General features: G+C 44.8%; 1 protein-coding gene across 7 annotated transcripts in view; it reads right to left on the minus strand.

Moving 5' to 3' along the window:
• Positions 1–1064: 1064 nt before the first annotated feature.
• The window catches only part of nhsl1b (NHS-like 1b), a 98132-nt gene continuing 75058 nt past the window's right edge, over positions 1065–24138 (minus strand). For 3 of the 7 annotated variants that reach the window (XM_075459612.1, XM_075459614.1, XM_075459616.1), the window contains exons 2-9: positions 20886–21038; positions 17674–17801; positions 15386–15590; positions 13002–13133; positions 8089–11382; positions 6893–7025; positions 5068–5106; positions 1065–3577 (exon numbers count right to left, since the gene is read on the minus strand). In XM_075459612.1, coding sequence (XP_075315727.1) covers positions 2902–3577; positions 5068–5106; positions 6893–7025; positions 8089–11382; positions 13002–13133; positions 15386–15590; positions 17674–17801; positions 20886–21038 — 4760 coding nt within the window. In that variant the 3' untranslated portion in view covers positions 1065–2901. The remainder of the gene's footprint in view (positions 3578–5067; positions 5107–6892; positions 7026–8088; positions 11383–13001; positions 13134–15385; positions 15591–17673; positions 17802–20885; positions 21039–24138) is intronic. The other 4 variants (XM_075459613.1, XM_075459617.1, XM_075459615.1 and 1 more) reach the window with 3 other exon arrangements.

Consider the following 24138-nt stretch of genomic DNA (forward strand, 5'->3'; position numbering starts at 1 on the left):
ATGTTCAGACACTCAGCAGAAATTACATCTTTCTTCTTCCCTCCACTCTTTACAGCATGCACTCTGTCCAACATTCATCAGTCAGTTGGATGTGCTCGGTGAGGCGAAACATCGCTGCAAACAAGAAATGTATAATGAGGTTCCCAGTTTTAATCTTAACACCACAGTCATGTTTTTTAATCTACCTCCCTGCAGCCCGAGTTGATGTGGAGGATGGGGTGTGAAAGTTCTTGCATATAGATCATTTTAACTGTGGAGTCTCACTGCACAGCATGCCGTGGCACCTTGTAATGCAAATTTACAGGTCGTGTGATTAATAGGTTTTCCATTGCACTTATTTTTTCCGCCCACATTGCAGACTTCAGAAGCAATGGGTTCTTCTATGCTTGTTACATCTATATTTCTATAGTTTTTAGACATCTGTGTTACAGTCTTCCATGCTGCCTCTCCTTTCCAATTTTTGAGGTGATGGCTGGACAGCTGCAGCAGCACCTGTTGATCAGGCTCACACAGATGGTTACCATTTCTGGCTTTTCCACTCAGGTCAATACAGTTGTTTTTGTAAGGATACTGCATGGATGTACTTTAAAAACAAGAGAACACAGGAGCAGTGAAGTGTTAATGTGATTATAGCTGGGAGGAGCTGACAGCCAGATGAAGGCCGTTGTTCGTGGAGCGTTAGACAGGTGACCGCCGAGTCGGGTGAAAACACTGAGAACTGGTCTCCATTTCTGATCCCTTGAGAAATAGTGCAACAGTAAATTTTAAGCGGTTGCAGCTGAGCTGTGTTGAGAAGCTGCAGTCAGGATGGTTCAGTGGTGCTTTGGAGGGGATATTAGGGGCCAAAGGCTGTAATTCAGTCCAAGTCCTAATAGGATGTCCAGAGGGAGACATAACTGATGACCCAAAAGGAGGGGGAGGGGTTAAAGATTGCCTCTGGAGCTCTCCAGATGACAGACAAATGTGGGTGCCATGGCGACAGTGATAATGAGACTATGATTTGGGGTGTTAGGCAGGCAGATGGGCAGGAATCGCACACAGAGAGGAATAACTGAGACGCGCTCTTTAAATATCACCTTATTTTTATTACACATACTTGCACAAGAGCGTTAGCAGCTCCACTCCCCCCTTCTATCCCCTCATCTTGTCACGCACTCTCCGGGATTGAGGTGTTTCCCATCATGAGACGTGCCTGGACCCAGAGCTGAGTCGTGGCCAGGCAGGAGGCAGAGGGGTAACTTCGGTCGCAGGTAACCGACCACCTGCCTGTCACCTTGGACTAAAGAGACCACATTTACTCAACTGTCAGCACCAAAGTGGGATTGACATGACTCAAGATTAAGGACAGTAGAAGGCTTGAGCATAAATATTGACATTATTGCATTTTTTTAAGCACCATGAAAATAATATTGGCCTGGTGGAGTGAAGCTGGTAAATATGGCCCTTTGATTTCTCTGCTTATGCACCCCATCCTCTCTTCTTTTATCCTCCACCCACTCTGAGCAGTTGATCAAACTTACACCATCTATGTGAAAAATAAATAGTCTATAAAAAGAAACCAGTCCCTTCTGCAAATACAGGGCTCTAAAATATGTACAAAGTCTGAAAATGTTACTTAAAACTCCTTTGTATTTACAAACAGAATAAAAAAAATGCAAAAGGATCAACTCAGAAGAAATAAACAGTATTAAAGAAATCATTTAAGCCCTAAATTTAAAAAAAAAAAAAAAAAAAGGTCTAGTAGATCTCAGCAAACGCAACATCAGGTGGACCAAATGCAGCAGGTGTAAGTCAGTCAGTCAGTCACACACTCGGATTGTTTTCAGATTAACATCCAGTTCTGTTTAATTTTTTTTTAACTCTTTGGTTACCCACATGAAAACTAAAAGATCTGGACAATAAAATAAACTTTTCTGGCTTTACATTTATAGTTTTATAACAACTCATGACATAACCCATTTATTAAAACAATCTTTAAAACATACTTTTAAAGTCACAAACAACAACAAAAAAAGACCTATGCACAGTGCAAAATCTACAAACAAAAACATATTTTTAACCAGACTTTAAATTCTCCTTGTTATTGAGTAAATTTTGCCATTGGGTTCAGCCTTCGTGTCGCCCACTCTGATCCTATCACTAGGTGGCAGCACTGAGCCCTCCGCACTTCCAAATGGACCATTAAACACACCAGCTCCGCAAGCAAAACCCCTGACGTACGAGCAGAAAGCAAAAACCTGGTGATAACGCAGCTGAAGTTGTACCGTGGAGCTGACTGTCTGATGTACCACGTCCTCAAGATCTTCCCGCTTTACGACGACGTCTGCAGACCACGGTGCTCTCAAACACTTTCCAAAGCCAACAGGCAAAAAGCAGAAACTGAAATTTCCTGAATGAGTGAAAAGCACTCTTACATTCCACTCTTTCCAACTACTTCAGCCACGCGTCACCACGGCAGAGAAGCTAACAGTTTGTGACTTTGCAATTCCTTCAATTCACCTTAATTTGCCATCATAACTTTGTCCTTCAAAGAAACTAAAAGGATGACTTTTTTCTTTTTTTAAATGAAAGCAAAACAAACTAAAAACACCAAATGTTAAAGAATCAATCATTTTTTTTTTTAACAAAAAGGGTGAATCACCAAATGGAAGGAGAATGAAATCGTAGGAGTCTTGAAAACTGGAGCGGAACCAGTTCTCCACCTCAGACCGCTTTCCACTTGGTCTGCGACGAGGCGGATGCTGAGCTCGCATCAGGACCCAACATGTCCACTCCTACAGAGGCAGCTCCAAGGGGGCTGGGCTCAGGAAGGTGTGTCTGGGGGGGCCCCCTCCATCAGCCCCCTGCCTAGTTAAGACGTGTGAGTTCAGCTCTACAAATCTAAGGGGGGGTCTTGCTCTTTTAACCTCTGCTTTCCTCAGATAAAGTGCCATTGGAGTCTTTGAGCACATGGAGAGTCTGAACTGGGGGTCCAGACCGACTTTCTGCAACATCTCCATACTCGCTCTCAGCCAACTCCCCCTCACGCTCGCAGATCACCGTCATTGGACTGCTGAGGATTCGGCAGCGAGCGTTGTACTTGCTGCTGGCAGCAGAGGGAGGCGTGCGAGAGCGCCCATACTTTGTCCCGCTCATCGAGTAGGGCGATGAGGTCGGGGAGGACAGAGGCAGGGCGTCGTAGCGGCTCCACTCATCCGTTTCTCTCCTAAAGCGGCCGGGGGAGCCGGAGGGGCTGTGTGGCGCTGTCGGTGAGGAGGGTGAAGTTGCAGGGGAGTCCAACGCAGAGTCGGAGCGCGTTCGCTGGAAGCGTGGGTCAGTAGAGCGAAGCATCTCGGTGGCAGACATCCTGAAACTGGTTTCAGAGCGGCTTCCCTTTTTGAGGAGGAGGGCCTTGAAGGTGTCGCTGCTGGTAGAGGACTTGCGGATGTTTCGCTGGATGGAGCCCGACTGGCGGGGCAGCGATGACGCCGACCCTGGAGACAACTCGGTGGGGGTTGAGGGTGGAGACTGCGGCTGGCTCCCAGCCCGGGACTTCTCTTCCTCTGACTCTTTACGACCCAGGACCTTTCGCTTCGACCTGTAGACGGAAAAATGTGGACAACCAAATTAATTACAACTTTGGAGTGATTCTGCAGCGCGAGTGAGTTCAAGCAATATTAGATAAGCTGTAAAAAAGTAAAGTTATTTAAGGTCAGGGGGGGGATGTGGGAATAGGCAGAAGAAGATGATAATACATTTCAAGAAGAAAAGCAACAGTGGGAAATGGGAAAAGGCATATCAGCTAACATGGACATCAAATATAATAACTCAAATTAAAATGACAATTCTCCACGTAGGATTTTATAATAAGGAAAAAAAAAAGAGAGGCAGTTTTGTTAAAGTTTGTGTTGCATCCTAACAAATTAGATGAATGAGGCCCACGTGCCTCTAATATTTGTCCCAAATTTGCCATACGCCAACACTGACAGCAGCAGAGATCTTTAAGACTTCAGACAATAAGGAGCCGTGAGTGGTGGTAGTTCAGAGAGAGAAATTACGATGTTTGGTTTAAAAAAAAAAAAATTCTGTGTTTAGTCGTGGCTTCAGACATGGATGGACTGGCAACTCTGCAAGAGAAACTCAGATTGGGCATAAGACCGAAAGCAAAATTTTAAATCACTCAAGCACAACTCAACTTCCTGTAAGGTGATCAATCTCAGCCTGCACTGTCTGCAAGTCCTGCATCAAAGCGCGGCAATAAAGCTGCAGCTGTCACACGGGGAGTATTAACTGCCAGCAGAGAATCAGCCTTATTAATCTGTGATATATACAAGAGTTGCACAGAGGGATTTTATTGCTGCCAAGCCCAAGGTAACATCAGTCAGCACAGTTACATGCACAGTTGTGTCGAGCTACAGCTACCGCTCAAATTGACCATTTAATTGGACCGCCGTTCTTGTCCCAGTGTACATGCAGGGGAGAGAAGTCGAGTTGTTAACCGAAGTATGTCCCGCTTGGAACTTTCTCTCTTCACTGCACAGACTTGGTCTTTTTAGGCTACCCGAGTGGTGATTTTGTCAGATCACGTCGTGGTTATAAAAAAAAAAAATAATAATAATAATAATCAGGATTTTATCAGAGCAGTCTGGAAATGGGGCGAGCAACCACGAGTTGACACAAAGTCTTAATGGGCTCATTTTCAGTCACAATTTCTGACTCATTTAGCCCTCTGACAAAAGAAGTTCCACTAGAACTGCTCCCATTCACACATTCTTCTGTGTCAACACACACTTACGCTGTCCAACACAAAGATGCAAAAAAAAAAAAAAAAAAAAAACTTTACTTTTTCCATTTGAGTCAAGCTGGGCGTAAACATGCACATGTGACTCGAACCCCGACTGCATCTTCTGTTTGGGTTAGTCCCGTTTCAAGACGCTTGATTTTGGTTGGACTAACGTGCATTTGAAAAGTTCCCTTTTGGTACGACTCAAACAATTTGTTTCTTCTAGTGGCATGTAAACGTGCTTACTGAGATTGTGCAAACAAGGCTTGGTAAGTAAAGGGAAGGGGCTACTTGCCACTTCACACCTCTTTAGACAGGTTGCACCCGCCAACTGAACGCCCCCTCTGCACATTCGAGAGAGGAGAAACATGATTAAAGGCAAGTAAACCACATACAGTACATACTCTGTGATAAGGGATGGCTGATGCTCAAGGTGAAGACACAAGTAAAGGAGAAATAATCTATAATCCTCAAGTTAGATTGAGAAATTCTTCCACAAGGGTCAAACAAGCCATGTAAAAATAAAGAACAGTGGAGGGCAATGAGAAGTTTGTGTGAGGATCATTGTTTTCTCTCTTGTTCAAGACTGTATAATGTGTCTGTGGCCTAGATTCAAACACGCCCCCCCCCCCATGCCACATTAGAATTACATAAGACCTTTTTCACACACATCCACACATGCATATAGTCACACACCTGAATTCAGTCAACCATGGCGACTCCACACCGAGCTCGCTGCACCAAACACACAAATACCAAAACTAAGGGCAGCAAAAACCAATCTCAGTTACAGAGGTGAACACGGCTGCAATATGAGACGCGGCTCAGAACACTTGATCGATTTCTTGGCTGTATTACATTTGCTGCGGAGGATCTACCTCAAGATAAGTTGTGTTTTCTGCTGCAGCTGTGAAGGCTTTTCATTCAAGGATTTCACCCAGGGTCTGTTAACCCAGGGAAAGAGGGAAGACAGGGGACATGGAGGCAAAAAACAAAAAGGAGTAAATTGGATGGCTTTGATGCGTCTCAGTGTTTTGATACTTTAAAAAAAAAAAATCACTTGAAGGGGATTTAAATTTAATGCCAGATATGTTTTTAGTGTCCCACTTATTGTAGCTCAAATCTCTTCATGCAAGATAACAGTAGATTTCTTTCATGTCAACAGCCCCGCCAGGCATCCATCATCATGTCCCAAATCTTTAAAATCACTCTCCATACTCCTGAGATACTATGGAGGGAGACCACTGCCAGCGAGGAGTACACAATCTTCACATCTAATTAGACTGCACGATAAATCATACATGCACATGTGACGTGGGCACCATAAATACAACGAAAACCTGTTCCAGGCAGAGATCCAGCAAAATGAAATCCTGCGATGCTCATGAGAACTCAGACTGTTGTGCACGTGACCGTGAAACACAAACTGTTGGGCTGCATGAGAAATTTATGCGTTCTCTGTTCAAAGCGTTGCAGCACGCATGCTATGTGTCAGAGAACGTGGAGGGGGAGAGCGGTAAGTACCGGAGGGAGAAGCAGAAACGGGGAGACCCAAGATGAGAACATCTCCAGTGGCCGCTAACCTAGATTAGGACCTGAGGGTGTTGAGTAGTTAAATAATAAATGATTCAACAGCCTTTTTCCCCCTGCTGAGAATGACAGACACATATGCCTCGACAAATGTACGATAACAACTCGTCCCACGTTCTGAATTGTTGCTGCCTGTCCCTTCACTGGCCAACAGTGAGACTTCAGAGATCTGATAAATGTATTTGCTTCCATACGGGACAGCGCTGGGTAAAGTTATGACTGAGGGGTGCGGGGCAGAGAGGAGAAGAAGGGAGGTGGGGTGGAGATGGAGGAAGAGAAATCATGGGCTAACAGAGCTGAAAGAGGGAAGAGTTCAGGGTGACAGGGTTTATGAGGAGGGTGAGAATGGGAAAATTAGATTTTGACAGAGAAACGGGGGGGGGGGGGGGGGGGGGTAACAAATAAAACACAATGACAGAGTAGGCCCAGCTCAGAAGAATAAATTACAAATCAATAGTTGGAGTTGGAGAGGAGTAAAGACGTTGACGTAGTTGTACTCAAACGTGTGACAGACAGAAAACAGACAGGTGCATCAAGTACCTGTGAATGGCAGCAAAGAGGTCCTCAGTGGTTCGGGGCCGTGCAGAAGTCGGGGTCACCATGTTCTTCTTGGACGCCCCGCTGGCAGACGGGGCCGGAGACAGTTCAGCCGTATTTGATTCAAAAACCTCGCCTGAGACAGAGGGACAAACTATTTACATCCGCACAGTTGCTAGAAAGTCAAACTAACACATACAGTTTAGGCTGAAGACACGTCCCGTCGCATTAACCTGGCTGCCTATGAGATCTGAAGTGCACCCGAGGAGGTGCTGGACTGTCCTTTTAACATTCCCTTTCTGCTTATAGATCTCCTCTACTCTCTTCTCTGGTTAAACTCCTTTTCTCCTCCTTCTCCTCTCAACCTCGGCACTCACGTTTGAGCTTCAACTGCCTGAGCCGCTGCAGGCAGCTACACTTTAAGCTCGCCCCATCCTCCCCTTCATCCTCTTACCAGATCAGTTCCCCTCCCTCCCCTCTGATATGATGGAGCCCCTCCCCCATCTCCCTCCCACCACAAAAAAGAAAAAAAACAAACGTCTCCCCTGGGACACATGCCCCCTCCCTCACCCTCAGAGAGAGAAGATTGGATGGAGAAAGAGCGGGACAGAAGGAAAGGGGCAGAGTTGGGGAGACTGAGGATGAGAGATTAACCCAAAAAAGTAGAAAAAAGCGGAGATAAAAATGGATATTTGAAACAGAAGGATGGATGATGATGAAGAGCCTTGCAAAAAGTGGAGGCTGAGGTGTGTCGGAGGGAGGGGAAAATGAGCAATGTAGGACAGTATGAAGGGACAGTGTCCACGAGAGCACTCTGCATAGAAAATCCGCAACCATGGGTAGAGGAGAGTAAGAGAGGAGGATTTCTTGAGGCTGCAGCATTGCTGTCCCAGTGATAAGCTGCCTCCACTGCTCTGGTTTCACAGTTTTCAAATCCTTAAAAGCTTCTTGCTTCAAGTTTGGTTTCTTTGCTTTGGAGGAAATAATTAATTTCACAGCTGCTTGAGAAACTGGCCACATAAACAGCAGGCACCAGCCCTGCTTCTCGCCAAATAAGCTTATGGTAATGGCTTAACTAACAAGAAAAGAAAGATTTTAAATGACTGCATTTTAAAAAAAGTGATCTCCATTTAATTCTGTACCCTTCAAAGTTGGATCTAAAAAAAAAAAATTATTATTTTTTTAAAAATCAGACTTACCTGCGTCGTCCTCCTTGGAGCTGATGGACTCAGTGGTGCTGCTTGTTCCATCTCCCTCCACTTCTTCCTCTTCCTCTTCATGAGGCTCTCCATTTATGTAAGCTTCATAGTCAAAAGCTGAATCGTAGTTAGCAGACATGGAAATGATGGACTCATCCTGGATTTCAGCTGATGTCTCACTGCTTTCCGTTAATTGCTCTGAGCTCTCAGAAGTCTCCTCCTCCTGTTGCTCACTTTTCTTCTCTTTTACGTTCTCCTTTATCGGTCTTTGCAGTGCATCTACTTGGTCTTCTGTTTGGGACAGACTGGTTGTATCCTCATGCTGAGGTGGAACCTGTTCATTGATTGGTTGGGGGTTAAATGGCGGGACAAGCAAAAGCTTGGGTTTCTTGGAGACTGCTGGGGGCTTCTGTTTGATGGGAGAGCTTTCACAGCTTTGTGGGGGACTGGGCAATGCTTGCCCTTCCTCATTTTCTTTCCCATTTAAAATACCATAACTCAGGTCCTCGGCTTTTCCATTAGTTACAGCACTATCTGGTGTTAGATCTGTGATAATGCAGTCTAATGACAAGTCTTCTAAGAGCTTCGTCACAGGAGATGGTGTGGACTGACGCAAATCGTCTTCTGGACAACTGTTCACAGTGGGATGCTCATGAATGTGAAATGAATTCTGGGACTGAGGCTTTAGACCCCAGAGGAGGTCCATCCCAGTTTCCTGAGTGTTGATGTGGTCCGATTTACCATTAATCTCTTTCTCTGGCCATTTGACTGAACGGAGCTGAACACTCTGCAGGGCAAATGGGGTGATCAGAGGCTTAGGTGACTTTGTAGGGCTGTTGGAAGGAGCTGGTTTGGGAGTATCCTTTGCTGTCTTCTTAACACAAGGGTTAGAGGAAGTTGGGGCAAAAGCAGGCAGTGGAGGAGGTGGAGGGGGGCCTATAAAGGGGACAGGTGGAGGAGGCGGAGGGGGTGGACTGAAGCTCCCATTGAAAGACAAACTGTGGTGGATTAGCATGTCAGGGGATGGAGGAGGAGGGAATTCTGGAGAAGTGGAGCAAGCAGGGAGGGGGCTCAGAGAAGTACCCCGAGGGGTAGGAGGAGAGGAGGAAGCTGCAGTAGAGGTTGGTGGTAAAGGGGGAGGGAAGGGTGGAGGTGGGCTGAGAGGGGTGTTGGGAGCAGAGGAGGAGAGTGGCAGGGGTGGAGGAGCACCAGAGCTCTTAAGTGAGTCCGAAGTGTTGGAGGAAAGGGAGGTCGAGGAGGAGGAGATGGAAACTGAGGAGAGGAGAGATGACTTTCTCTCCGGCACTTTGGGTTTGGGCCGACCGCCCGAGGGAGACATGGACCTGATGAAGGCAGGCACTGGAGTTCCAGCGGTGGGGGTGTTGGACTGGCTGGAGTAGCCACTTGATGGGGAGGTGAGTCTATGCACCCTGTCTGGTGAGGAGTTGGAAGGTTTGGGCTTTACTGACACCCCTCTCTCCTGGCCTGGAGCCCCAGGGGCCTGACTATTGTTGTGAATATCTCCTCCGTTCTGTAAGACTCCAGGATGAACACCAGCTGACATGTTATCCGCGGTTTGCGCCGGAGGGGTCGGCACCCTCTGGTCTCCGTGGTTACGGGGGTAGTCCATGTAGTATCCCCAGGACTCTGCGTAGTCAGAGCGTAAGCTGCTAGTGTCACTGTGGGCAGGTGTCACTTGACATAACGAGTACACATTAGACACACCGCCACAGTTCATGTTGGCTGCTAGCGATGCAGCAGAGCTACCTGCACTGATGCTACTCTGACTGCGCGGCCGTAGCATCCAAGGGTCTTCATAGTCGCTGCTCGGACTATGAGAAGGTGAAGACGGCGTCGCACTCTTTCCCTTCCCTCCTCTCAGTCCCAGATGTAGGCTCTGCTGCAAGCTAGCAATGAGGGTTTCATTGAGCATGGCGCTGTTCGGCTGATTAGCACCACTGAAGGCATTGACGCCTCCAAGAGGCTTTTTCAACCCAGGCTTGCGTCTAAGAGAATCGGTACGAGCTGGGGGTGGCGGAGGCTTCTTTGACTTCCGAAGGGAGATGCTGCGGGACAGAGAGCGGTCACTGTACAGGCTTCCAGAGTCTTCCTGACTGGCCATTTCACGGCACTCGTACATGCTGTGTCTCGTGGCCCGTCCAGCTGCTGCCCCATGCCCACTGCCATGACTCCGAGAGCGCAGCCCTGAGTCCAGGTGCATAGAGGTGTAGTATCCATCGTTGTCCTGTGAGTAGAGGGAGCTTGAATCAGTTGTGGTCCTGGAGGAGAGGTCCAGGCTGCTGTACAGCTGGTTGATAGGAGTGGAGCAGCTAGAGGTCAGACTGCGATGCTGAGCCACCACATTTTCTGGCGTGTCATATATCCACTGTTCCTCTGGGAGACAGGAGGGTGGAGTGGGGGCCAAAGTGCTGTGGCTGTGGCCGCTGCCATCTGAGTGACCCGATTCACTAGCAGAACCTTTGATTATCAGAACACCCTCATGCAGTGTGTGTGTAGGGGTCGAAGTGGCCAAAGCTGGACAGGTGGAACTGTGGGTAAAGGCTGTTGGACTGGAGGTCAGGGGGTCAGTGTTGGTGGAGGAAGTATGACTGAGTGGTCGAGCTGTGGTATAAGCAGAAACTAGCGATTGGGGTAACTGACCTGACATGTTCAGGGTGATGACCTCAGCAGAGCTAGACAGGGTGGCATTAGGAATGTAAGAGGTGGAATAGGCAGCGTGAGGGGACACCACACAGGCTGGACCACCACCCCACTCACTGGACTGTGTCCGCCTCACCTCCTGAGACTTGGGCCTGGGCAAGGTGCTCGTCGTCCTTGGGGCGTTTCTCATGTGTACCGCTGTATCGTCAACCTGTAGCTTTCCGATCTGCCTCTGAGGCTGATCGTCTGACCTAATGGGCGTGCTGCTATAGATGGGATCAGCACTGAGGGACACCCTGGCACCCTGTCGGGGTAGACTGTGAAAACGCGAAGGGTCTCCGTTAAATTGATGCGGCAGAATCAAGATCCCAGAGCTGTCACTGCTGGATATGGAGATACTTCCTGTTGAGGAAGCGGATATGCCAGCCATCTGGGCAGCGATTCCCTGTCCTCTCTGTGCCCGAATTCTCCTCATGGACGGGGGTACAACCTTCACTTCCTCCGTCTGGCAGCTCTCGTCTCTCGTCTCCGAACGTCGGAGTGTTGAGTTGACACTCCCAACTCGGCCCAAAGTGGAGTACTGTCCCGGAATGAACATGGAATGCGGCCGAAGCTCTCCGCCTTTTCCTTTTGCTGTTGTAAAAGAAACAGAGAAAATAAGATGAACATAAATGTGAAACATCTTTTCCCCTTTTGCTCCACTACACCTCATCTGCCTCTTGAGAACTTCTTCATCCACCAAGCCTTCTGCTCGTCTGCTGTGCTGTCATATAAACCGGTCACGGGAAAGCTTATTAATTTGATTTGGTGTAACCCTGTCACATGCGTTAATTACCTCTGGTCTTCTTCATTAAGGAGGAAATTATGTGAGGGGAGACAGAGAGAAGAGAAACAGACTCGACTATGCTTCCCCTCCAACTCTGGCTTTTGCTCATTCTGACAGAGAAGCAAATTAGACTCTTGGGGTCCAGAACAGGCAGCTGGTGAAGCACTTGGTGGCAAAAATTACTTGGATACATGCATCTACAAAGACGCATGAGCATGCATACATAATGCTGGCATGCTCGTGCACAATCACAAACAACAAAAACATACACCATATGCAGGCGAAAGAACACACAGAAGTGCAGATATCTCAAACACACGCACACTGATCCTACCAGCTGAGAAACAATTTGAAGGATGAGTAAAACGAGAGAGACGTCTAATGCGTCTCTCAATTGTGATGCCCGTATTCCAAAACATACACACTCCTAGATCCTTTCCTACTCATCCCTCCATCTTTAAAGCACACATACACCCTCCTCTTCCTTTGCTAAAAGCTAGACTGACAGCTTAGCTGCTGCTGCTGCTGCGATAGATTAAGCTGCAGGTCTACTTTGCAGGCAGCTCCAGTGCAAGCAGAGGGAGGGACGAAGCGCAGGGACAATTACCCCAGTTCAGCAATCATGACATTCAGGAACTGTAGTCAACAGGGCACGAACAAGACTTTAAAGCTCTTTTCCCCATCAGCCTGGGTGATCTTGTTGCTGGCAAGGAGAAATGACGTTCTCCCGAAATGCTGCTCCTGTCTGACAGCTCGGTGCTCGGTGACATGTAAATAAACATTTCTGATGCCGCGCTGTCAGAGCACAGTCAGCTTATCAAGCTTAGTGTTCACCGAACACCTGACTCTGCAGAGCAACTAAAGTTAGGGCGCTCTGAACGTTTATATACTGTTCTGACAGTTGAGGATCAAATGCTCATATCAGTCTCAAAATTTAAGGCACGCACACACACACACAAATCACAGAAAAGTACAAAAAGTTGACCCCAGAGAATTATTGCATAATACTAATATATATATATATATATATACACACACACATACATACATACACACACACACACACACACACACACACACACGTGAACCTGTATCTAACAGTCTGCATACGAAAGCCCCAAAGATCTTTAGTAACTGTTTCTTGGCTGTAGATTCAGTTTAACTTGAGTTGAGTATATAAAATGTGTAAAACTGAAACTTTGAAAAGCTGAACATCTGCAGCGCCTTGATCCAACAGTGAACGTGCATGAGTCATGGTTCTCCCTCTCAGTATGGCTTAACATTGTGTGCATCTGTGTTTGATAAAATTATACATCAACAGAAAACAAGGTTGGAAGAAATGAGAGAATGAGAGGTGCTCATGCAGAGGGGTGGTAAAGGTCTGTGGACAGTAGAGGGCAACGTGTTGCTCCGCAGTGATCCATACCTAGCTCCAGGTTGATGTTGTCAGGCAGCCCTGATATAGTCTTTCTGCGTTTGACCTTCTTGGGCCGACGGGACACGGTGTCAGTGTTAATGAGGGAGCGCCGGATGCTTGCCTGGCGGTCAAACACTGCCCCTGGTGGCCGGGAGGTTGAGAGCATAGGCAGGCAGACACACAGGCAAACGGCAGTCGGTTAGTCGAAAGGAACAAACTCATCAACATGCAGAGGGTTTTTGAGTTTTTTTTTTTTTAGCTGAACATGCAACAACAGGGCAGGAAGCATATGGGTCAGTTCAACCGTATCACATGAAAACATTTTCTCACCTCTCTGTTGCAGTGTATAGTTTTGAGATGCGTCTAAACAAGTACAAACACGTAATGAAAACTTTGACATCGATGCCTCATGGGTGATTTTTTAAATTTATTTTTAAAACAAACATAGTTCTGCCTTTCTGTACTGTATGAACACATCAGAAAGCAACTAATATCAACTGCTATACTGGCCTCTATAAATATATCTGTTGGTAGCACTTAAATTCAAATCCATGTCATTAGCATTTATAACCAGCAGACATTTAAATAGCTGGTATGTAACAAAGTATAATGGGATTGAGAGATTAAAGAAACATTTATCCATGTATTCATTCACAAATGTTGGACACCCATAAAGGGAAACTATTGTGTTAACCTATGAAGGAGAATGTTGACAAATACTACACAGTGATAACTTCAAACACTCCTACAGTGTTTGAAGTTAAATATCTTAAAAAGTATCTAAATATCTTAAAAAGTTTGTAATATCTAAAGGGTTTAAAAAGTCTTGCAGTATTTCTACTAAAACCTGCCGATGGTGAACTCTGCATGGTCCTCTTTCTAGATCTGCGTTTACATTTGCAAATCTTTACATTTTTTAACACTTGGAGCTCAACAAAGAAGAATCTTTTAAAAATTCATATCTACACTGAGGTGAATACGACGACAAACATTTGCATTGCTCAATAACTAGAGGCGAGCGAGAAAATGCTTCATGTGATTTGCTTGAACTGCACCTTTAATTTTTTCCAACCACCAGCCAAAGATCATAAAACCAATCATTTCATTGACCATTTTTCATCTGAAGAGCCAAGCTCAGAAGTTTTTTGTGAATAGAAAATTGCAATAAGGGTTATAAAGCATTTGGCAAAGGAGACTTTGCATTTTTGGCTGGGGGTTGAAGTTAATTTTCAACACTGAGTATCTGAGGTGGAAGCATACGTGAAAGTGCATGCTCTTGATACACACATGCACAGGACATGTACAGTATGAGGTAACACGAAAAAACAGTATTTCATGCTACTCAATGCCCCTCTTTGCCTGCAGGGAAATGTTTTATCTCACTAAAAACTGCTCCTCCTTGCGCCATCCGGCTCACTGGTGAAAGGCCGCAGGCATCAGGGAAGCAGAAATTGATATGATGCAGAGAGTGCCCATCACACTCCCGCTTAACACGGCAGGAAGTCCCTGCTTTCTCTCTGTCTGCTCGTTTTCTTTTACATGCTCGATGAGTAACTTACAATGACAGTGAATAGAGTTAATGCTTCTTGTGTGAAGTGGGGCCACATTAAGCACTCACTGTCCAAAGGATGAGGAGAGTGCAGTTAAATTTGCCTCGACACAAGCCTAAAGTGTCGATACTGAACAGGGATTTATGGACTCTTGGCACCATTGGTCTCGTTCCAAAATGATTTCATGACTGAATCTTGGCATTCAATATTTCAAGCACCATACCTTGCAGGATAAGACGTTATATCTATGTTTGCATGTGGCTGATGAACACTGGAAAGCCGTGAAAAAAGGGCGTGCTAACAAGAGAATTGGATCGACACGTTTTGCTGTGTACGCGTGTTCATCTGTCAAGCGGTCGCTGAAGCCTTGACCCCTGGATAAGCTGTCAAACAATTTTAACACACAAACGCTCGCTCACACGTGCGTAAAGGAAGGTCAGGGAGATGGTAGCAGAGAGCTGGTAGATATTCATGACTGAGTTTGTCTCTGTACATGACTTATGACAGTAGTTATTTAGCCTGCATCCACTTAGCTTCAGAGCATTGATTAAAGGAAAAATCTGACATTTTACTTCTTGATTGAAACTAAGTTTGGATATCCATGATTTCCTATCCTTATAAAAATCCTGATAAGAAAGAACGTTTCCAAAAATGTCAAAAAATTCCTTTAATAGTGCGAATGTCTAATGAGAGGTTAGTAAGAAAGAACAGACACAGAGGGTGAATGGGGCCACACTGAACTCCTCAAAGTGGGACTAAAGGACCGGGACATTTGTTCTCAGATACTAATGAACCGGGACTCTCTAGTGGTGGAAACGTAAGTTGTCTGTAGGCGTGACATACCTGTGACGTTGATGGCAACGATATCCGTTGGCACGGCCTTAGCTGCCAGCCTCATCTTCTCCTCCGGGGTGGGGAGGGCTGCCACCTTGTTCCATACCACCTGTCCGTCAACTTCTGACATCTCCCCTACTTCACCTGCCCCCTGTGGTGTCTGGGACCTCATGGAGAGCTGAGATTTGTCATCCTCCACTGACGAAGCTGTGGACTAGAAAAGCAAAGGAAAATTATTTAATGTGGCGGAAAAACACATGAAGTCCAAAAGAGGAAAAGAGACAGGGTGAGAGGAGATGAAAGAGAAAATAGAAAGAAATGAAAGAAGAGAGTGTGATATGATACACAGATGACAGGTAAGTGATAACAAAAGTTAAGTAACAAAAGCCCACTGCAAAAAAAAAAATATATATATATATATATATATATATATATATATATATAGATTAGAGCACAAACAATAAAATAGAAATGTCCATAACTGACTGACTGCTGAGAATATACAGAGGGATACTTCAATATATCACACTGCCGTGACCTTTAGATGCTTGTGATGCTATAAACATGTTTCATGATCCAAACAGTCACACAAACGCACACACACAAAACGCCAATTGAGTGAGCTGACCGAGCAGTTGAAGGTGGAAGAGCTGTGGAGGAACAGCGAGGAGAGAGACAGAACCACTCATGCGTTAAACTGTTCCGATGCACTCAGTCCTCATTTGGGATATAGGAGAGAGCAACAGACAGTGGTGTTCAACTGCTGCCTCCAGACTTGAGACCGAGCCATTGGTCCTTGTAAGTTAAACACATTTGTGGATGAGAGTTGTCCAGAATTAATAGCAAAGCAGTTATTCCTTGTGTCCAGCCATTTTTATCCAGACAATTCCATCAGAATGGCCAGGAAAGAGGACCGTGGTGCATTTACAGAAATGCAAAGATACATGGGGGGGGGGGGGAAAGGGTAAACAAACAGAAGGGGAGGAGGGTCAGTGTAAAGAAAGAATAGCAGCAATTATTATTTTGGAGTGTTATTTCGAATTACTGGGGCTCAACCAGGAGCCCGGTCACTCTTTTCGAAATTGCTGTCAGTAACAGTTAAGCTCAACAGCATCGAACAGCGGGAAGTGACGAAAGAGAGTGGAAGGGGGACAAAAAACTGAAGAGAGGACAAGACAGCCGAGCAGAGAGGGAATAACCGGGGGAGTAGAGAGGAGGTTAGTATGAAGAAATAGAAATAAATAGTAGGTGACAGTTCAGAACAGTAACGGTGCGGTATGAAGGTCAAGGGTCAGAACAGGCATAAATGGGCACCTAGAGTCACAAAGCTCATTGGAGACCCCAATAACAGCAATGAAACCCACTGACCCTTCCAGGACCTCTTAAATAACACTGTGTGAGGAGTGGGAGAGACATGTCTGGTCCTTAAACTTTTTACACCTCACACTAATGGGTCTGTTAGATAAAAAACAAACAAAAAAAAACAAAAACAAAAAAAACAGTAAATACTCATTTTTTTTGTCTCCAATTACTATTTTTCTTGTTGTCAGTCTGCCATTTTTGTCTTTGTTGGTGGCTCTTTTTCCCTGCATATCTGTATTCATCACCCAGCTCTGGAAGTTATGTGATAAACAGCAAAGCGTGAAGGAAAAGAGCGTTTCTCTCTGCATGGTCATCCCTGTTTGAAAAAGAACGACCAGCGAGAATATCCTAAAAAAAAAAAAAAAAGGAAAAAAAAAAAAAAAGGAAAAAGATCCACGGAATTCATAAGCCTGATGTCAAAAGAGAACGTGTAATAACTTGGCATAAACTTGGTTGAATAAAGTGGTCTGATCCTGTGCCAAAATGTAACGTTTTCATTTCCAACCACTAGAGGGCAGACGGACACCATTTTATTCAACAACACAGCAGCGCTGCACACATTCTACACAAATCTGTCACAAGCATGACATTTTAGGAGACAATCATTTGTCATACAAACAGTTGCAATTAACAATTTAACTCTCCGAAACACAGGCGCTCACACACTTTGCCTTTAAGGCTTTCTAAACATAAATATCACACGGCAAATATGCCAAGCGTGCAATGTAAACTGTAATCTGTTTTTATTGTCAGTTTCACCAAGCTTTTTTCAAAAAGATGGAATAAATTAATAGCAATGAATATGTCAAATATCTGCGATGACATTGTTAACTGAGACAGACATGTATGTACTCAGAATGTTAAAGACTGCTGCACCTGGACGGTAATGTGCTTATATGCATCTGTGTTTTGAGGCTCGCTGTTCACTTACATACCTTCTTATCATTTTCATCATCTTCATCATCTTGCAGGCTGCTGGTGGACTGTATGGGGTCAGAGAAGGTGGGACCCTGAGAGTAGTACTGGGAGCTCCGGAAACCATCCTTCCTCAGTTTGTCACATTCTGGAGAACAAAGACAGAAACGGGGCCTAAACAGGTGCCGTTGATTTCTCTAATGAGAGTGTCGTTTTCAGAGTAGATGCAGCTTCGTTACACCTTTCTGCCATTAAGTCTCTTAATATGACCATGTTTGTCTTAAGAGAGGGGTTCATACAGCACTAAAGAACATTTTGCAGATTGCAGATGAGGATATTGTGATATTCAACCAACCCAAAAATAAATAAAAGCCGGCTTATTACTTCTCAACTCTGCATCGTAGAACATACCATAAGTTGAGTGTGTGTGTCTACTATCAGTCATGTGAGAGCGGTCCCTTTTGGACTCTGCCAAGCACTGCTCACGCCTCTTCTCGTCCCCACCTGCTGTGATGAGGACGTGGCATGTGTGCGCGCCAAAGTGTGATAAGAGAAATTTGTGTGCAGCGAGAAGAGGGGGTATCAGTTTCAGTCTGTCGCTCGCAGATGGCAAAACTGTCCCTTTTCTTCTCTCCATCCCCCTCCTCTCTCAAGGGACACTTAGCTCATCGTCGCTCTCTGTGTCTCTGCAAGTTTTTCTAGTGTCTCATAGACGAAAATTAATATTCAGACAAGAGTTTCTTTTGCATTTAAAGCTTAAAAACCTGAAATTTGAGTATGTCTGTCCTGGTGCCTGTAAGCTTAATGACGTACAAAATCAAGTGACCTGAACTTTCACTATTTTCCCTTTTATCAAAGTTATAGTGGCAGTTACATGTTTCCTTTTAGCTGTTGTCGTTCTCTGAGGGATTGTCCTGATTAACTCAAATGTAAAGAACCTCCAGTCCATTTTTTTCCATCTTGGCGTGCGTCACAAAATTGCTTTGATTAAATATACACACGTATCAAAGCGCACTCACATTACTATTACCCTGGTGCTTCAAAGATGCTGCTTTTGATCCCTTTTATGTTCAATTTATCTCCCCAGCTAATTACAGCCCATCTCTATGGTGAGACACACTGATGCATGTATAATACTGTCAACTAATGGATCCTGATGGGGGCTGGCTCACAAACTAATCTTACAACAGGCTGATGAGGCAGTGGTGTGGAAGAGGGGAATTAGGAAGCATGATGATAATTAGGGTGAAGACACTGAGTGGAACTGTTGACGTTGATAGGGTTGATAAAATAAATAAGCCTTGATGAGAGGAATGTGGCTTGTTGCTAGGCAGAATTGGAGGGAGGGGACCTGGGAAAATGAGAATATGAAATGCCGGATGTTGTGGGGGAAAAAAAATGTTTTGAGGGTCCTTTTCACGACCTGCTGCGCTTCCACCACTGAATCCAGTGGCTATAAGAATGACCTGGTAGTGGTACTAAGTAATAGTACCACAGGAAAAGTCTTTACCATTTGTAACCTAAAACTAGACCCATCTCGAGCAAAATAAGCTGCAACATATAAGAGAGAACATTAACCTCTCTGTTCATGTGAAGCTGATAGCAGGTATGATAAACTGATGATGACACAGATGAAAACCCCTCTCAGTATCACTGTTCCCTGTACTGATAGTTAATTCTTGACATCGTATTGACAACCACTCCCATGTTGTGTAACCTTTACGATTACATCGATCAGTGGGCACATTTACAGGAACTCACCAGCAGCCTCGAAAGACCTCACCAGCAAACATGTGAGTGTCAAAGGGACAGAGAGGACGCGAGCAGCCATCTGAACGGTTATTGATTCTTTCTGTCTGTGTGAATAATCAGGAGGGACAGTAGTGGGTAAAGAAGACACCTTTTTTCACCTATAAGGTGCAGCTGATATGTAAAACAGCACTATTATTTACTTTGGATTAGATTCCACTGAGATGGACGGTACATTGTAGACTACTGTTGGCCATATTAATCTAAAAATGCCTTCTGTCTAATACAAATGCATTTAAAGATACAATTAAACTGTAGCTGATGTGTGACCATAAGTCTCCTACACTTCTGTGAGCGGACAAAGAGCTCTAACAGTGAGGCTCAAATGTACAGCACAGGTGCTCCCGTTCAAAACACCAGTTGTCTCAAGTAGGACCCCTGGGGCTGGGTGGTGATGGCTGGATGGGATTGGTGACAAGTTGGGGTGGGGGGCGGCTGAAATAATCCCACCTCCCAGGTGGTGTTTGTGCATTTGTGTACCAAAGAACATCAATATTGCAGGAAGTGATATGCAACAGCAACGGTGCCGGGGACAAACAATGGGGCATTCAGTCGGAGCAAGTGACTCATAAACCATCAGCATCGTGTTACAGCCGCCTACTACCCATTTATCTCATTCTCTCCCATTAAGTCTTTTTTTTTTAATCCACAGTCACACAAGGCCAGTCAAGAGTGTAAATGTCAAGCTTTTACAGAATTCACATGGGGGCATCCACGCAGCTACACAAATACCCACCTGTATGTGTTTTATCACCGTTATCTGAGAACTGGGTGAAAAATACACCAGAAGCTCTCTGTGAAACTAGTGTCAGCATTTACTAGTATTCACACTTCCTGCTCTGGGAAAATGGTGTGAATTTTAAATAGGGAGTCGTCGGCCTTCGGTAACTTAACTCCCCGTGTTGGTGTTTGAGCCTTTCCTCTAATCGTACGAGACAAACAGGAAGATGAGGATCTCACGCTTTTGCGCTGTTTGCTAAACACAGATTTTATGTTTGAACGATTCCACAGTGTTGTAGACACACACGACATTCCGGTTCTTTTACCTTTGGTGCAATGAGAAACGGGACATCTGTCAACAGTTTGTGTTTTAGCTGATATGGTGGCATATAAAATGTTGGAGTTAGATGTGTGTATCATTTAGAAGCTGACAAGCCTGTTTTATATTTGGACTATTGATCTCATAAAAAAGGAAGTTGGGTACCTAATGTTCTTTTGAAAAACAACTAAATGGTTTGCTCTTTTCGGGCATTTTATGATCAATGCCGGACAATTAACAAATTGAACTGTACTTTAGTCAATTATAAAGACACTGTAAACACTAGCACTGGACTCCCTGAATTCACAAACAGGGCAAGTGAATTCTCCAAATGTTGAGGACTGTCATTGCACTCTGAAATGCTTTTCTACAAGTAATCTTTACCTCGCAGGGCAGTCTTCAGGTTGACTTTGGCCTGGCGATGGAGGTCCTCTACGCAGGGCGGTCTGCTGCCTGGTAGGAAGACGTTCTCCTGCTGATGCCATGGAGCTGTGTAGTGGACTGTCCACTTGCTCTCCTCATCCAGGTTAGACACAGCTGCAGAGACAACAAAGTGATAAGGAACTTTATCTTGCGCTATCCTAGCAGTTTTATTGGTCACAGTAGACATATTGCACCATAAAAACAATCGATACCAAGCCAAACCAGCCAAAGAACAAGAACAAATTAGATGTCTCATGGAAAAAAAGATGGTGTTAGTAATTACTTGTATCAGCTTGCTGATTCTAACTGTCGAAATTGTGAGTTGGAAAATGACCACTCGGAGGGTTTGTTTACGTGTGCAGAAGACGAGGAAAGGGAGGAGTTTGAAGTGTTTTGTAGCAAGGTGCCAGTCTCCACACCTTCAACATCGCACTCATCTGAGACATCACAGAGTCAGCAGGCCACACAAGTTAGAGGGGGAGGGACAAACGTACGCGGACAAGTTGGAGGGAACTGACGAGTAGACATCCAACTCAAAAATTCAACTGGAGACTCAACTCGAGAAAGCTACCTCATCTTCAAGAAAAAAGTTCTTCCATGAAAACTTTAACTCTGCCAACACACGAGCTACACTTAATTTCTTTGCAGGATTACTATAAACATTAGACCTCTTAATGAGCACTTAAAAAAAAATCCACAAAAAAAATCTGTTTTGACAAATGTCATTAACTCCGATTCTATCTCATTTTTGAAGCTCACCCAGTGAACGAAGCCAGGCCAAAGTTGGTGATCGTGGATGTAGAATTATCTCCATTTCAGCAGCAAAATATTAAGGGAAGACTGCTATCCTTTTGTTCCTTTCATGACCATCACAACATCTAACTGGGAAAGAGGCAGAAGCCTGGACTAAGCAGGAGGAAGGGGGACGGATAATGGCAATGAATAAGGGTGTGGGGAGTGTTTTTGTTGGAGGGTTTCTTTTTTTTTTCGCAGGTGCAAATGAGCTGTGGTAGGACGCATAGCGTGTGACGGGGGAGGATGGAGCAAATAGTGGGTAAGAGCAGCAGCCAGCATCTGCAAATAGGCTGTTAAAGAATGTGTCATTGCTTTGATACACAGTTATATGTAAATACATCTCAACGATGATCGTTTCGAAAGTGCCTCTTTCACCTAAAAAGTACGTTAAAGACAGAGTAGTTCATTTATTTCCACAGCTGAAAATAACTTTTGACAACAGGCGCCCGGATGTGTCAACAGCTTGCTCTTAAATGGAAGTCACGAACAGTTTTGTCAGCAGAGGAGACGTTTTAATATGTTTCTTTGTGTCCCCTCCTCATGACCTCTTTTTATTAGCTCCTTCGTTGCTGCTCCCACTTTCAAACATGCACATCTGTTGCATAACAAACAGCCCACAGGGGCAGAAAGTCTTTGTCCAACTGTCCAAAATCTTTGTATGACAATAACATGGGTGAGTTCTGTTACCCATGAACAATCCGTGCTGCAGAAATTCAGGGATCCACTTGTTTGGACTTATTGGTTACCACCTCAAATGAAACGGCCAGTTGAAATCCCACATGAGGCTAAGCTCAGGAGACTAACCAAGACTGAAAAAAATAAAAACAAGCAAAAAAAAAACAAAAAAAAACAAAAATGTCATCCTAAAAGATGTCACCCACTCCATTTCTTTCATGCTCTCCCTTATAGACGGAGCACAGGTAGCCCCTCCCCCATGCTCCTTTCTAACTATGGGCTTTCAATAGACCTCAGAGACTATGAGCAGACCAAGGACATGGGGACTAAGGGAACAAAGCCCGTATTGTCCCCCTGCATCAGTCTCCACATCAGGCCTTTCAGTGCCACAATACCCCCTCGCTCCTCAACACACACACTCTCACACTCATTGGTTTGGCGTACAAGTCTTTTTTTTAAAGTCCACTAATCCCTCTGTCCATTGATATCACAGCGCTCCTCATGCTCTTTAACAAACACAAACTGAGTAAACGGGCTATCAAAACTTTAAATGACAGGGCACCAGAGCTAAAACTGCAAAGGCCGCATAGAGAAATCCCTGGACGACACATCCAGCACAGCTGCAGCATCGGCTGCGATCAAGTCATATTGATGATATCTATGTTAATCCTGATCCGAGTCCCTGATTACGTGCAAACCAATACTGAGCAGAGACTTTCAAACATGACAAAGCTCTCTCGATCTTTCACTCTGTGTGTCAGCTAACAACAATTAGTATTCCTCTGCTTATAGGAAAACAAGTATGCCGACTAAAACTATGGTTTGAATTTTGTCAGAGGCCCTCAATATCATAGAACAATATTCTGAAAGTTTACTTCAACTGTCATGTTTATTTCTATTTGGTCCTAAACAAACAGACTTTCCTCTGCAACCTTCTATGGTGAAAGGTCTCCTAGTTTTGAAGACAGGTTAATGACCACCAAAGACCCTGTGGGGGACCACATTGCAGGTGTTCAGCCGGAGAGCAAAGTGCAGGCATGAGAAACGTGAAGTACAGAAAAGCTGAGGTAATCATTAACAGTAACACCTCAGCCTCGGCTTCAGCGCACAAACACAAGCTATAAATAAATAAACCTCAAGATAGTCTTCACAAGCAGCTTGTCCTGCATCAACCAGCTCTTTAAGTCCTCACGTGCTTAACAGAAACCCATTGATAAAACAGCCTTGCAACATTAACTTAATAGTCTTAACCATAATCTACTGTATACACGTGGCTGCGCACAGGCCTTTAACACGAAAACATTCACACTTCAAAATAAAACAGAACAAAACCTCTGCGTTGTCCGGGACTGACAAAGAAGAGTTAGCTAATTCTAATAAAGTGGCTGTGACTTGAACTTCCTCCCGCCGTCACCTTTACAAGCTGCACAGCCATTTAGAGGCTGGACCGGTGGTTACCTGGTTACAGGGTGCAACAACACAGAGGTGCTCAGCTAAGGCCGCAGTGAAGAAGAAGCAGTGCGACCACATTAGAGGCTATTAGTTGGAATGAAATTATGTAAAAACACCAAGAATGATGCATGCGACACAAGGCTTTTCAAAATAGATCAACTTTAACGAGCTGTCAAGAAAGGTATCCGAGTAAGTTCAAAATAAATGGAAAGCTACGGGAAATCTGCGCATGGCTCAATTCCTTTAGAATTTATACAAAAAGATCATTTTCAGTGACCGCTTATAATTTATT

This window comes from Odontesthes bonariensis, chromosome 24, assembly GCF_027942865.1.
Source record: "Odontesthes bonariensis isolate fOdoBon6 chromosome 24, fOdoBon6.hap1, whole genome shotgun sequence".
Taxonomy (NCBI): domain Eukaryota; kingdom Metazoa; phylum Chordata; class Actinopteri; order Atheriniformes; family Atherinopsidae; genus Odontesthes; species Odontesthes bonariensis.